Consider the following 15986-nt stretch of genomic DNA (forward strand, 5'->3'; position numbering starts at 1 on the left):
ATATTCTAACGAATACAATAGTAAATGCATATGCACTGAACATGTGACACTGAAATGTGAAAACATACCAGTTTTCAGTGAAAAAATGTTGCCTGCCATATCAGTAAACAAATGATGTTCAGCCATCAATCCAACACATTACAGCCACCCAATGGTGAGCCCAGAGCAAACTCAGGAGAGAAACAGGATGCCCACCACCTACCAGACAACTGCTGCAGCCCACCCCAGATGATGCTCTCAGAGGAGACTAAGGATGAGAAAGCATGGATACCAGCCCCAGACAACTGAAGTGCACATCAAAAGAATAATTTCAATGAGCCCAGACCTCTTGCATCTTTTCATACAAAGAAAAGCACTAAGTTCATTAATTTGAGATATCTGGTTTTCTCTAACCAACAGTAATCATTCCATGTTTCAACTACCTGGTCTCTGTCGCAAAAACTGCTATATATCCTGGCTCCTCCCTTACCTCTTGGAGCAGTCTCTCAGAGTTATCTGAGATACTGTGTCCTGGGCTTAAGTCCTCAGTTTTGTCTGCCAAATAAAACATAATTCTCAACTTTTAGTTATGCATTTTTTTCAGTCGACACACTATAGACACTTTTATCAGAATTCAAATACAAGTCCACATTCAAGCCCAATAAATCAACATTCTGACATCTCCAAAACTCTGATAAAGATACATATTGCAAGCAAATTAGATTTCATCTGAGTTACATTTTCTTTTTTACTAACCTCCAAAGTATGAGCCATCTGTCAGCTTCATTTCTTTACTGGATTTTGTGATGACACCAGCAACACCATGTTGAATGAAATACATTTTTTTACCCACAGCTCCTTCTCGTATGATATAATCTCCAGGTTGAAACACCTCAAATCTCAACTTGCTCAGCATGGCGGTCACGAAATTAGGATCCGCATTAGCAAAAAGAGGCATTGTAGCCACTAGTTTTCGGCAGTTGAAGTTGACTATCTCCTAAAGATGGCAAGAGTAAACAAAAATTAAGAGAGATTAATCATATCAGGAAGCAAAACAGGTGCTGAAATTAAGATCTCTATATAGCATAATACTGTAATTTAAATGAAGAAACAAAAATACATAAATTCTAATAACCCACATATTTCTTAAAAGTCAGGGATTATGTTTTATTATTGAGCTGAAATGTTGTATTCCTAGTACATAGAGTAGTATAGGCATGTATTAAACATCAATAAATATTAATTAAATATATACAAGTTCACTTTTATAACTTCCCATTCCTTTACCATTCTTTATACAAAATTAGAATTAAAATGTGGAAGCGTTTTAGTCTCCCTTTTATCTGTTTTTATGAAGAAAAGAAACCACATCACTTCCTATTAACCTTGATGTTACTGCTTCTGTGGTCCATTGTGTTGAACAACCTAATTTGCACCTACTGACTGGAATTCTGAAACAAGAGCCCAGCTGCCAACAAAATGCCAACAGCATTCTGATGTTTTTTCTTAATGTCATTCATATTATGGGAAGGAGACTTGATATTGTTCACATTACACAAAGGAGACTCTAATTTGACTATAATCTATAATTATAAATTCAATTTGTTTCTGGGTTAGATCAGAAAATTACCCTGTCAAAACCTCCTGGGTTATCATTGGAAGTTTTGGACTGGACAGAGGCCATATTTTCTTTTTCTAAATTGCTTTCTTTATGGGATCAGGTCAGTTCTAAATTAGGAGATTTATACATCAGATTAGACACAGTGCTATCACTATGAACCAAAACAAGGATATGGGACCAACCAGTTTTAATGCTGAAAGTTAGATATGGAACAGAATAAACAATGGGAATCTAAATTTCACTTCAATGCCGTTTCTTAGAAATACCTTCTCCAATGCCGCACCACCCCCCCCCCACCCCGCAAAGAACAGGGTTGGACCTGAATTTGTGAGCATGCTTAAGAGACATATAAAACGAAGTCACCTCTGCCAAGAGATGGAAGAATGGCAAAAAGATTCAGAGGTATTAAAAGAGAAAGAGATCTGAATTCCTGCTTTGGGAATACAAACTTGTAGATTCCAATATGGGGAAAGAAACTTTCCTCAATCTTCTTCATAAAATAATTTGATATTTAATACTCCAGGATATTAAAAAATTCCAGTTGATGCAGAAGGCACAGAATTTTGAGTCCAACATGGAAAAGAAAGTGTTTCATCCTCAACAATACGCTGTGAATTCAGCAAAGCAGATAAGTATCTCTAATAGTGGAGTTTCATGGGAACTGATAAAATATTTAAAAATCAGCAGCAATAACCAGAAAGTGAACATAAAGACAAAAATAAGAGAAGGATATTACATGTGGTACTTGGTACAGCATCATCCAAGCTCTGTAATGCACAGTAGACATTTGGGTGGCTATATCTAGGGGCATTTGTGATCAATTTTAACTGGTGTTAAAGACTTGTGGTTAGAGTGGGGGACTACAGTAAGTTCAGCACATAGTAAGTGTTCAATCTATATGCATAATGTATGAGTAGACAGAACAAAGGGATAAAAAAGAAGAAAAGAAGGGAGGAGGGGGGCTGAAAGGGAAAAAGGAAGATGGAGTTTTGGCACTGGAAAACAAAGTGCTCGCAAAACTTGGTTTATATTCCTATTGGGAAGTGGCTATTTAAAATTCTTAAAATGCTTTCTCAAGTCAATAGCTTGAGAAACAAGCCTTATATATATAAAAATGTGGTTTTTCACTATTCAAAATATTGGCTCTTCCATACAAAAAAATACATGAAGATAAAGGTGAACCATTCAAGGTAACCACATGAATTAAAAAGAGACAGAAATATACTATTAAAATGATCAGATTGCTTGTTTGAAAGTTAATGATATTATGTGTAGAATGACATAGAAGTATCCTGTGTAGAAAACTGAAAATAAGCCAGGTTGCAGAGAAAATAAATTTTCAAACAAAATAATAAAATAATCTTTTCATCTACATTCTTTGATTTGAAGGATACAGATTTTTCTCTTCATTGTTTTCTCACTTTTAGAAAATAATTGAAAGCATATTTAACAAGAAATTAAACTGGTCTTTAGGATGCCATTTGAATAGCTGTCTAACATAAGTTCTTAGAAGGAAAACCTTGTGAGCTCCATACAGTCTAAAAATACAGAGTGTGTTGGGTGTAAGAATTTAGCAATGAGGCAGCAACTCTGTTTTGTTAAGATTACTCTATGATTCATTATTGCAATGATGGTAATTATATTTATAGCGACCACGCTTAAAACTTTTTAGAGCTATACTGTGTGAAATAAAATATTGTAGAATGGAGGAGAACAAAATGTTTTACAAAATTTTCCAGAATGATACTTAAGTTGTCAATAAAGAATTGTAGTGCTAGAAGGAATCTTAAAATACTGCTATTCTTTTTAATAACAAAGAAGATATTGCATAAAATTTCCCAAAGTTACAGAATATGTGTGATTCCAAAGCACAGATTTATGGTTAAAATAAATCCCTGAAGCAATCTAAATATATCAAATCCCATTTTTTTCTTATTGTCATAAAGTTAAACAAACTAGAAATCAAATTACCAACAATAAAAGATACCATTGAGAGTGAAAAGGCAAACCACAGATGGGAAGAAGCTATTTGCAGTGCATATCCCAACAAAGAGCTCCTGTCAAGAATATAAAAAGAACTCCTTAAATAGAAAAATCAAGGAAAACTATTGATTGGACACTTCAACAAACAAAATATTCATCTGACCAATGAGCCTATGAAAATATGCATAGCAACAGTAATTACTGGCAGAATGTAAAGTGAAACCACGTATCTCCTAATAGCTAATGAAAGTGAAAGTGTTAGTCAGTCAGTCATGTCTGACTCTTTGTAACTCCATGGACTGCCGCCCACCAGGTTCCTCTGTCCATGGAATTTTCCAGGCAAGAATACTGGAGTGAGTTGCCTTCTCTAGGCGATCTTCCCCACCCAGGGATCTAACCCAGGTCTCCCACATTGCAGGCAGATTCTTTACCATCTGAACCATAATAGCTAATGGCTAAAATTAAGAGTTATAAAGTTTTTCCAATGATGTAGGGCCATTCAATATACTTCCTGCTGGTATATGTGAAACATAATATAATCATTTTAGAAAACTTTTGGCGGTATCTACCAAAGTTAAAAACATGATTATCCAATTACCCAGCCGTTCCAACATAAGGTAAATATGCAAGAGAAATCAGTGCATAAGGCACTTCAAGAATGTTCATAACAGGCTGATTTTATTAGCCGGAAACTGGAAACAACCCAAGTGTCATGAAAGGTGGAATGAAGAAATAAATTGTGACATATTCATAGAATGAAATACAGCCTGAAATATAAAAAGAAAGAACTGCTGCCACACAACAGCATGGATGAATCACACTGACATGATGATGAGCAAAAGAGGGAAGACATTAAAGACTCTGCAGTGTGTGACGCCATTTGTGTGAATTTCAAGCACAACTGCTTATAGCGATATGTCAGAAGACTGAGAACCTCTGGGCTTGACTGGAAAAGGAAAAAAGGAAGCCTTCTAAAAATTGTTCTGTACATGGATCCAGGAGGTTATGTAGGTTCATATATATTTTAAAAATTCATCTAAGATTTGTGTATGTTTAAGACTTGTGCACTTTAACAATATCCAAATCATAGTTAAAGAAATATTCTCTACACTAACAATTAACATGAATAATCCTGTTGTACTTTAGCAAAATATTGGGATGGACTGCTGAAAAAGAAAGGCTTTCGTATCTTAAACTGACATGTCAAAGTAAGATCAAATGTAGGATTCTTCATTGTCATTGTCTTGTTGTTATATTATGCTGTGTTTTCAATATATAAAAAGTTGATTTATTTGGAATTTAAAAAGGAGATTTGTCCGTTTTCCTCTACTTTTTAACTTATTTATTTATTTATATTGTACATTTATTTATATATATTTATTTATATATGTACATATACATATGTATATATGTATATATTTATTTATATATGTATAAGTTATTTATGTATATATGTATATTTCGGGATTCCCTGATGGCTCATACAGTAAAGAATCTGCTTGCAATTCAGGAGACCCAGCTTCAATTCCTGGGTTGGGAAGATCCCCTAGAGAAGGGAATGGCTACCCACTCCAGTATTCTTGCCTGGAGAATCCCAGGGACAGATTCTAGCCTGGTGGCTAGAGTTCATGGAGTCACAAAGAGTCAGACACGACTGAGTAACTAACTCTTTCACTTTTTTTTTTTTTCAGGCTCATATTTATCTTACACTTTGAGGTTAAACCAATTATTTGTTACTCGAGTTGTTACAGCACTGGCTTGATAACTCTTTTAGTAGGCCTCTTTGAAATATCCTTTTCATTATATATTGCGTATAGACAATACTCCTAACTCAAGCCAGACATGTCACTAAAAACTCTCATTAGAACAACTGCCATAAAGAATCTGGATGGAGAGTAGAGATATTAATAACTTAACTGTGTGTTTTAAGTGAATGTGCTATAAGGACCTGTGATTAAAGAGGAGGAGTGTTAAAAGTTTTGTTTTACTAATAGAGTGATATTAATAACTTAACTAAATATGTTCTCTCTAAGAAAATGTGCTATAAAGAAATATGATTGATGGAGAAGCACTTTTAAAAATTTTGCTAACCTCAAGACTCACTTGATTGTTTCCATTAAACTGAAAGTCAGTTAGTTCTGTCTGAGTCTCTGCAACCCCATGGAATTCTCCAGACCAGAATCCTGGAGTGGGTAGCCTATCCCTTCTCCAGGGGGTCTTCCCAACCCAGGAATTGAACTGGGGTCTCGTGCATTGCAGGCGGATTCTTTACCAGTTGAGCTACCAGCAAAGTCCATTAAACTATATGCTCTCAAAGCAAGCAGACTTCATGGGAAGAGGAAGAGCTTTTAAATGCCAATAACTTTCTGTCCCATTATGGCTTTTGCTGTCCAAGTTCTATTAGAATTTACAGTTTAAATCGGAAAGAATTCACAAGGAGGTAAAAGTTCCACAGAGAGAAAATGAATGGATTCCTTCAAATTAACAATAATATAAAATTATTTTCACAGTAATATAATCAAGGAAGCTCCAGTGGTGAATCTGAATATGGGATGCATCACAGAAAAGAATTACCCATGATGTAGAACTATTCTTGGGAAATAACAGAATATATTCAGGATTAGTCTATGGGACTAATCATGGCTCTTATGAAGACAGCGTCAATAAGGAAAAAGAAAAAAAGCTTTGATGGCCTGCCAAAGACAGTATTTTCTTACTTGGATGTATTTATAATACTTTTTCTAAGATACAGTTTACCAGGCTCCAGTCCAGATTCAGAGAATCTGAATCTAAATCTTTAAGGGATATGACTCAAAAAAATCCTTGTTTTTAATAACACATTTCAAGTCATAAGCAGTCAGATATGGAAACCATGGTCCCTAAAATAAAGAAGTATCTGCAAGTTGAGGAAGGAAAATATATATGTATATATTCAGTGTAAGATAATTGTAAAAAGTAAACTAAACACGGGTGAGACTCTGTGTGTCTCTTGCTGTGTATGTATCTGGGCTTAGTCCTTGATACCAAAACCAACTGACTCAGTGCCTGTACAAAGTGACTCATACCTTGAACTCTTCACTTGTAAGCAACTCTACCTAGATAACTGTAATGATTAAAGATACAAGGAAAATACTTAATTTCACGAAGTGCTATCAATCATTTACCATTATAAGTAACAGTTGTATTATAAAACAAATGAATGTTAAAATCAAAGTAATGGTAGAGACTATATATTCTATAAAATTTCAGAGAAAAAAGAGTTCAGAGTAATTTGGTAAGAATAGCCTGCCAGGTGCCTCTGTCCATGGAATTTTCTGGGCAAGAATATTGGAGTAGGTTGCCATACCCTTCCCCAGGGGATCTTCCCCATTCAGGGGTTGACAGGCCTCCTTCATTGGCAGGTAGATTCTTTACTGTCGAAGCCATCAGGGAAGGCAAGAATATATTAGGTCAGATTTTTTTCTAAATGTTGAGTTGAGTACTGGTTATTAAAGACAAAAGTCAAGATAGGAGCAGAGGTTCAGAAGATAAAAATGACAAGATGGTCTTTGAGCACAGTCAGTGATATTCCCTGTGGCCAAAGTAAAAATTCTTATAATTCCCTAATGATGTAGTAATTTAGAAATTGAATTGCAAATTAAATAGACAACCCATTTTTTTTTTTTAAAGAAGCACATAGTTGAAATTAAAAAAAAAATTTCCCTCAGCATTTCCAACAGGCTTATATTGATCTGGTGGTTTGTATTTTAATTTGCAAGATGGTTGACTGCATGTATAAGTCAATCACCCCATACAAACCTTAACGCTTGAAAATGTTTTAAACAGTTACGCAAACATTGACTAACAAGTTAGGTAACTGCTTTAATTTCTGAAAGTCAAAGCATTTCCCTTGATTTCTGTGTCCTCATTACAGGGAATTTATAAAGAGCTATTTCTTTAGCTGGGATAATCTGTCTTATTCTTTTTTTAAAGAGAGCATTTAACTGTCTTTATACTTCCTAAGTAATCTGAAAATGAAAAATATGTAATAAAATTAAAGGTAATAAATACATTTAATATTGATTTGGGGGAATTTAAAGGAATTAGAGATAAGAAAGTGAAGTCTCTTAAAAAACTTTGGTTAGAGATGTGCTATGTGCTTAGTCACTCAGTTGTGTCTGACTCTTTGCCACCCCATGGTCTTAGCCCGCCAGGCTCCTCTATCCATGGCAATTCTCCAGGCAAGAATATTGGAGTGGGTTCCCATGCCATCCTCCAGGGGATCTTCCCAACCCCGGGATCGAACCCAGATCTCCCACATCATGGGTGCATTCTTTACCATCTAGCCACCAGGGAAGCCCAAGAATACTGGAGTGGGTAACCTATCTTCTCCAGAGGAACTTTCTGACCCAGAAATCGAACCAGGGTCTCATGAATTGCAGGCAGATTCTTTACCAACTGAGCTGAGATGAATAACATTTATATGGGGGAAGTTAAAGGAATTAGAGGTAAGATAAGGAGTTAGAGGATTGATGAATTAACATATAGGGTGCCTCAATTTTAGTTTATTGCAGTTTTACATCTTATAAAAAAATAAAATTTTTATATTAGAAAGCAATTATATTTTTAAAAATCTTTAAAATCAAAATGAATACACACATATCCCTTAAAATAATAAAAGAAAAAAATCACTGTATTTCCATCACTGAAAGTAACTGATGTATTCTTTTAATGTGATTTCTTATTCACCTTAACCTAATTGAAATCATAATAACATTGAATATCTATTATTCCCCACATTTATAACATAAAATACTTGCCATTTTGAGTTATGGTCTTCAATAACATTCTTTTTAATGGTCACACAATATTTCATCTTGTGTTAATCGTAGTTATATTAAGAAAAACCCAACAGAGATAAAGAGATAAATAGTCTGCAATGCATTCTTAAATACTGGCCAGCTTTAATATTTTTCACCATTTCTTATTTTTAATTTGGCTATAGCATTAATTGCTAGGTTCATAGTCTCTTCATTTTATGAGTTAAAAGGTAACTAGCCTAAAATCTCTGCATATACAAATGGCAAATTATGATTAAGTGGCTTAAATGAAATCTGCCTGCTTGTAAAGAATAGATCAGAACATGGTGAATTTTGAGAGCTGCAGATTCAAAAATTTAAATGTTTTCTGTAGTTACAGTTCTCATATGCATCTAATTTGGTTCTGAGATATTAAATCACATTTAAACTTTACCAGACGAATGCAAATGAAGCTTGAGATTAATTTGGTTTTTGCATACTCCTACTGTTTTGCCTTCCTAGAACACAGGAACATATTAGGTACCATGCAGGATGTCAGCAGATGACATAAAATTCTCTTAACAGTCACTTAAATTTGATTGTACAGGAAAGAAAATAATGTAGAAACAGACCAAAAAGCCTAAATCAAAATTTTGTATATTGAGACTTCCCTGGTGGTTCAATGGTTAAGAATCTGCCTGCCAATGCAGGGGACACAGGTTCGATCCCTGGTCCAGGAACTAAGATCCCACATGCAGCAGGGCAACCAAGCCTGTGTGTCACAACTACTGAAGCCCATGAGCTCTAAAGCCTGTACTCTGCAACAAGAGAAGCTGCTGCAATAAGAAGCCCCTTGGCCACAAATAGAAGAGTAGCTCCCACTTGCTCCAACTAGAGAAAGCCTGCAAGGAGCAATGAAGAGCCTGTGTGCTGCAACAAAGACCCAGGCTGGCCAAAAATAAATAAATTTAAAAAAATTGTATACTGACAATGGCAGTGTTCATTAGAGACTTAGTATCACTGTCGCACTCTGGAATCCTAGGCTGAAGCTCAGTTAGGATTCGTGTAAACACCAGGGAGTGCAGCTCCAGTGGTCTGCAAACTGTGAGCAAGTTGTAGAGTGATTTACAGAACAGGATTGAAGCCCACTTGGCAGGATAAAAACAGATTAATCTGGACTGTCAAATACAGTGAATACATCAAACAGCTAAACTAAAAAAATATTATTCAAACAGGACCAGTGGATAGTACAATGAGTTAAAAAAGTCTGAGAAGGGATTTGGAGAATTTGATAAAAATCTATTCATTAAATTTTGTAATAAAATCCACATAAATTCTTTTTCACCATTAATAGGTCAGCAATAGAAATAACAGTATGTGTATATGTACAAAGGGCATGAGGAAATCAGGCTACTCCCTAAAACTAAGCAGGCATTCTAAGCTGCATTAAATATTTATTTGTCTGTCACATTAGTTAGATTTAAGCATTGCACATGTCGGCAAAGGTTATGGGTTTAACGGTGACACCTCTACATTCATATGTTGAAGTCTTAACTCCCAGTACTTCAGAATGTGCCTGTGTTTGGAGACAGGACTATTAACAAGGAGATGAAGTTAAAATAAAGCTGTGAGAGTGGGTCCTAATCTAGTCTGACTGCTATGAGAAGAAAAAACTGAGCACATGAAAAGAAAGGTGGCCATCTGCAAGCAAAGGAGAGAAACCCCAGAAGAATCCAAACCTGCTGACACTTGACCTTGGACTTCAGCCCTTAGAAGTATGAGAAAATGATTTGTCTGATGATTAAGCCACCATGGCATTTTGTGATTACAGCCTTAACAAATTAACATAGCGAGTTAGGCTGGCTAAAGTGTGGCAGGAAGGACGCAGCTGCCCCCTTGGAGTATCTGTCAAGGCACAGCGGCCCCTCAGCTCCGGAAGTACTGCAGGGGCAGTGGTGATGCACATGATCCAGCTCAGATGGCTCTGAGAAGCTGTAGAATACAGCCCACACACTTCAACAACTTCTGAGCTCTTCAGTCTGGGGTGAAATACATTAAAAAACAGAAAACAAAAAAAATTTTACTTACACAAAAAAAGGATTTTGCTTTATTTTTGTATTGAGTGTGAAGTATCATGGGCATTTAGTTGACAAGAGCTACAGGCAGATGGAAATGACTTTAGAGGCAGGATGAGAGTTATAATAATGGGTACAACTTTATAAGCTTGACTTTTTAGATTTTTGTAAAATATATACAACAATATTTATAGTTTAAGCATTTCCATGTATACAACTCACAAAAATGCTCATAATGTTGTCTGAGCGTTGCCATTAGTGATTGTGCGTGCTAAGTCACTTCAGTGGTGTCTGACTCTTTGATAACCGAAGGACTGTAGCCTGCCAGACTCCTCTGTCCATGGGATTCTCCAGGCAAGAATACTGGAGTGGATTGCCATGCCCTCCTCCAGGGGATCTTCCCGACCCAGGGATCGAACTGGCATCTCTTATGTCTCCTGCAGTGGCAGGTGGCTTCTTTACCACTGGCGCCACCTGGGAAGTTCCTCTGTATCTATACCTAGAACATTCTCATCAATTTCAACCAAAGTTCTGTAACCTTTAAACTATAACTTTCTCCCTTCACTCAAATCACTGATAAATTCTACTCTCTGTTGCTATGAATGTGCTTATTCCACCAGCCTCATAAGTAGAATTATACAACACTGCTGCTGCTGCTGCTAAGTTGCTTTGGTTGTGTCCAACTCTGTGCGACGCCATAGACAGCAGCCCACCAGGCTCCTCTGTCCATGGGATTCTCCAGGCAAGAACACTGGAGTGGGTTGCCATTTCCTCCTCCAATGCATGAAACTGAAAAGTCAAAGTGAAGTCACACAGTCATGTCCGACTCCTAGTGACCCCATGGACTGCAGCCCACCAGGCTCCTTTGTCCATGGGATTTTCCAGGCAAGAACACTGGAGTGGGTTGCCATTTCCTCCTCCAATGCATGAAAGTGAAAAGTCAAAGTGAAGTCGCTCAGTCGTGTCCGACTCCTAACGACCCCATGGACTGCAGCCCACCAGGCTCCTCCGTCCATGGGATTTTCCAGGTAAGAGTACTAGAGTGGGGTGCCATTGCCTTCTCCTATACAACACTACCACAGGACTAATTTTTGAAGTCCTAAACATTGTCACTCCAGTAATTTGGCCACCTCATGCGAAGAGTTGACTCATTGGAAAAGACTCTGATGCTGGGAGGGATTGTGGGCAGGAGGAGAAGGGGATGACAGAGGATGAGATGGCTGGATGGCATCACTGACTCCATGGACATGAGTCTGAGTGAACTCTGGTAGTTGGTGATGGACGGGGGGGCCTGGCATGCTGCGATTCATGGGGTCGCAAAGAGTCGGACATGACTGAGCGACTGAACTGAACTGAACTGAAACATTGTCATCCAGAAAAATATTGGGGTAGCCGTGAGTACTGAAGCTCAGTTCTCGTTGCTCAGTCTTGCCCGACTCTACGTGACCCCAGGGACTGCAGCAAGTCAGGCCTCCCTGTATATCACCAATTCCAAGAGTTTACTCAAACTCATGTCCATTGAGTCGGTGATGCCATCCAGCCTCTGTTGTCCTCTTCTCCTTGCACCTTCAATCTTTCCCAGCATCAAGGTCTTTCCCAAAGAGTCAGTTCTTTGCATCAGGTGGCCAAAGTATTGGAGTTTCAGCTTCAGCATCAGTCCTTCCAATGAATATTCAGGACTGATTTCCTTTAGGATAGACTGGTTGGATCTCCTTGCAATCCAAGGGACTCTCAAGAGTCTTCTCCAACACCACAGTTCAAAACCATTAATTCTTCGGCTGCACTCAGCTTTCTTTACAGTCCAACTCTCACATCCATAGATGACCACTGGAAAAACCATAGCCTTGACTAGACAGACTTTTGTCGGCAAAGCAATGTCTCTGATTTTTAATATGCTGTCTACGTTGGTCATAACTTTTCTTCCAAGGAGCAAGTGTCTTTTAATTTCATGGCTGCAGTCACCATCTGCAGTGATTTTGGAGCCCCCCAAAATAAAGTTTCTCACTGTTTTCATTGTTTCCCCATCTATTTGCCATGAACTGATGGGACCAGATGCCATGATCTTAGTTTTCTGAATGTTGAGTTTTAAGCCAACTTTTCAGTCTCCTCTTTCACTTTCATCAAGAGGCTCTTTAGTTCTTCTTCACTTTCTGCCATAAGGGTGGTGCCATCTACATATTAGAGGTTATTGATATTTCTCCTGGCAATCTTGATTCCAGCTTGTGCTTCATCCAACTCAGTGTTTCTCATGATGTACTCTGCATGTAAGTTAAATAAGCAGGGTGACAATATTCAATCTTGACATATTCCTTTCCCAATTTAGAACCAGTCTGTTGTTCCATGTCCAGTTCTAACTGTTGCTTCTTGATCTGCATACAGCTTTCTGAAGAGGCAGGTCAGGTGGTCTGGTATTCCCATCTCTTTAGGAGTTTTCCACAAGTTGTTTTGAGCCACACAGCCAAAGGTTTTGGCATAGTCAATAAAGCAGAGTACTGAAGGGATGTTAGGAAAAAATCAAGGGAAAGGTCCAGGGATCTCGCTCTTGCTCAATGATACAAACGGTCTTCCTCCTGACCCTCCCAGTTTCTCTTTCCTCCATGTCCTCCCCAGTACTGGCTACATCTTGTCCTTTGATAACAGACATTCCAATAGGTGTGAGGTGATAGCTCCCTGTGGTTTGGATTTGCATTTCTCTAATGATCAGTTAAATTCAGCACATTTCAATATGTCTCGTGGCCATTTAAATGTCTTTTCTGGGGGGGGGGGGAGTCTATTTGGGTCCTTTGCCCACTTTTTAATTGGACTGCTTGCTTTCATGTTCTTGAATTATGTCAGTTGTTTATACATTTTGAATATTAATCTCTCCTCAGATGTGTGGATTCCCAGTATTTTCTTCCAGTCCATGGGTTGTCTTTTTATTGTGTTGATTGTTCTGCAGAAGCTTTTTAGTTTATGTAGTTTGACTAACTTAGGTTTTATTTTATTGCTTGTGTTTTAGGTCTCATCCAAAAAAATAATTTTCAGAACCCATGTCAAGAAGCATTTTTTCCTATGTTTTCTTCTAAGAGTTTTGTGATTTTAGGTCCATATATTTAAGTCTTTAATCCATTTCAAAGTTTAGTGAGTAATGTCTGCTTTGCTCTGGCAATTAACCATATGTAACTTCCTACATTTCTTGTATTTTTAGTAATGTATTTTAACTTTTTCTTCATTTTTTTTTTAATGTTTTTCTATCTTTACTCAACAAACACACAGTAAAGCACTGTGGGACTAGAAAGGGCATTTTACGATTTCCCTTCTCATCATGCCTGAATCAGTATCTTGCACACATTAAGAAATCAATAAATGCTTTTTGTCTGTTTGTTTTCTAAAAACTAGGGATGCAAGGGAAAATTTCTAAGATGAAAGTGTAAAGACTCAATTTCTTTCCTTGGTAATGTGACCAAGATTAGATCACTTACATATATTTTCTAGCCTTTGGTTACTGTGCCTTTTACGTGAGTATATGACACACGATTCCTGTATAGCTTTATAATACTACGTGTCTAGGCTATTTTAATTAATCTGAACTAAACACATTTTTAGGAGACATTCAAAAAACCAACAAGTATGTACTTTAAGAACTTGTTCTGAATTACACTAAATATATGCGTGCAAATTAGGATATTTTTCCCTAACACTCTATTCAAGAAACTAAAGGTCAGAAGGACAGTATTATACTCTCAGCCCAATTCATGTTCTGTGAAAATGAAATATACTGACGTCCTATATTCTGCTGGGACACATGATCTGTACCTATTTTCAGCCCACAGCTCTTCACATGCCATTGTTTAAAAATAGATCAGTTCTGAACTTTGGAGACAGACTTAGAAGTGCATTAACCTCTTTCTCGACTGTTAAGTTTGCCATTTTGCACTAATCAAATCAGTATAAATCTGATCATGATAAAAATAGACCTTCTTACTTTGTACACATTCCAACAGGCTCTCATAAGCAGAGGGGTATGGCTCACTGAATTTTTCTAGTTAGTTTTTTGTTTTAAATATACTCCTGCATTAAAGCGTCATCAGTCTCTGATCCTAAAATTCCAATGCCAAGTTTTGATGCTAAGATGCTGTCTCCAGAAGCCTGGTTGTTAAACTGGAGGAAGGGCTTGTTAGCAGATTGTTTGAATAAATTCCAAAAGAAATGAGACATACGATAAACCTTGAGTTGGTGTCCCTCTGAGGTATGGTCTAACACCCTCTGAATGACCTCTCATAGCACTAACACGCAGTTATAATTGCTGGTTTAAATTTCTGTCTCTCATCAAGTTGTAAGAGCCGTGTGGGCTGCAACTATATACTATTTTTCATGGTATCATAGTAATACTAAGAATCAAATTTTACTGTGTACTTACTATGTACCAGGCACTTTTCAAACTTTTAATGTTTTGGGTTTTTTTCTCATTTAATTTTAAAACATCTCTGTTAGGTACTTATCATTATCATCATTTATATTTAAAGATGAAGAAAGTAAAACATGTACAAGTTATGAAAGAGCCCAAAGTTGTGCAGATACTAAGTTGTGGTGCTGCATTTATATGAGACCAACCTAGGTAGCATATTCAAAAGCACTTTGCCAACAAAGGTCCGTCTAGTCAAGGCTATGGTTTTTCCAGTGGTCATGTATGGATGTGAGAGTTGGACTGTGAAGAAGGCTGAGCACTGAAGAATTGATGCTTTTGAACTGTGGTGTTGGAGAAGACTCTTGAGAGTCCCTTGGACTGTAAGGAGATCCAGCCAGTCCATTCTGAAGGAGATCAGCCCTGGGATTTCTTTGGAAGGAATGATGCTAAAGCTGAAACTCCAGTACTTTGGCCACCTCATGCGAAGAGTTGACTCATTGGAAAAGACTCTGATGGTGGGAGGGATTGGAGGCAGGAGGAGAAGGGGATGACAGAGGATGAGATGGCTGGATGGCATCACTGACTCGATGGACGAGTCTGAGTGAACTCCGGGAGTTGGTGATGGAGAGGGAGGCCTGGCATGCTGCAATTCATGGGGTCGCAAAGAGTCAGACACGACTGAGCAACTGAACTAAACTGAATGGCACTATGGAGAACAGTGTGGGACTTATCATATGATCCATCAATCCCACTATTGGGCATGTATCTGGAGAAAATTATACTTGAAAAAGATACATGCACCCCAATGTTCATTTCAGAACTACTTACAACAGCCAAGACATGGAAGCAACTGAAATGTCCATTATGAATTAAATGGATTAGTGGATTATGGATAATGGAGGCCTGGCGTGCTGCGATTCATGGAGTCGCAAAGAGTCGGACACGACTGAGAGACTGATCTGATCTGATCTGATCTGATACGTATAACTAAATCCCTTTGCTGTACACCTGAAATTAACATAACATTATAAATCAACTATTTGTTGTTTGGTTGATCAGTTGTGTCTGACCCTTTGCGATCTCATGGACTATAGCCTGCCAGGCTCCTCGGTCCATGGGATTTTATAGGCAAGAATTCTGGAGTATGTTGCCATTTCCTTCTC

General features: G+C 37.5%; 1 protein-coding gene across 1 annotated transcript in view; it reads right to left on the minus strand.

Moving 5' to 3' along the window:
• HCN1 (hyperpolarization activated cyclic nucleotide gated potassium channel 1) overlaps positions 1–15986 on the minus strand; it is a 447988-nt gene that overhangs the window by 53896 nt on the left and 378106 nt on the right. The window contains exon 6 of the mRNA XM_070357822.1: positions 736–976. Coding sequence (XP_070213923.1) covers positions 736–976 — 241 coding nt within the window. The remainder of the gene's footprint in view (positions 1–735; positions 977–15986) is intronic.

Source organism: Bos mutus, chromosome 20, assembly GCF_027580195.1.
Source record: "Bos mutus isolate GX-2022 chromosome 20, NWIPB_WYAK_1.1, whole genome shotgun sequence".
In the NCBI taxonomy this organism is placed as follows: domain Eukaryota; kingdom Metazoa; phylum Chordata; class Mammalia; order Artiodactyla; family Bovidae; genus Bos; species Bos mutus.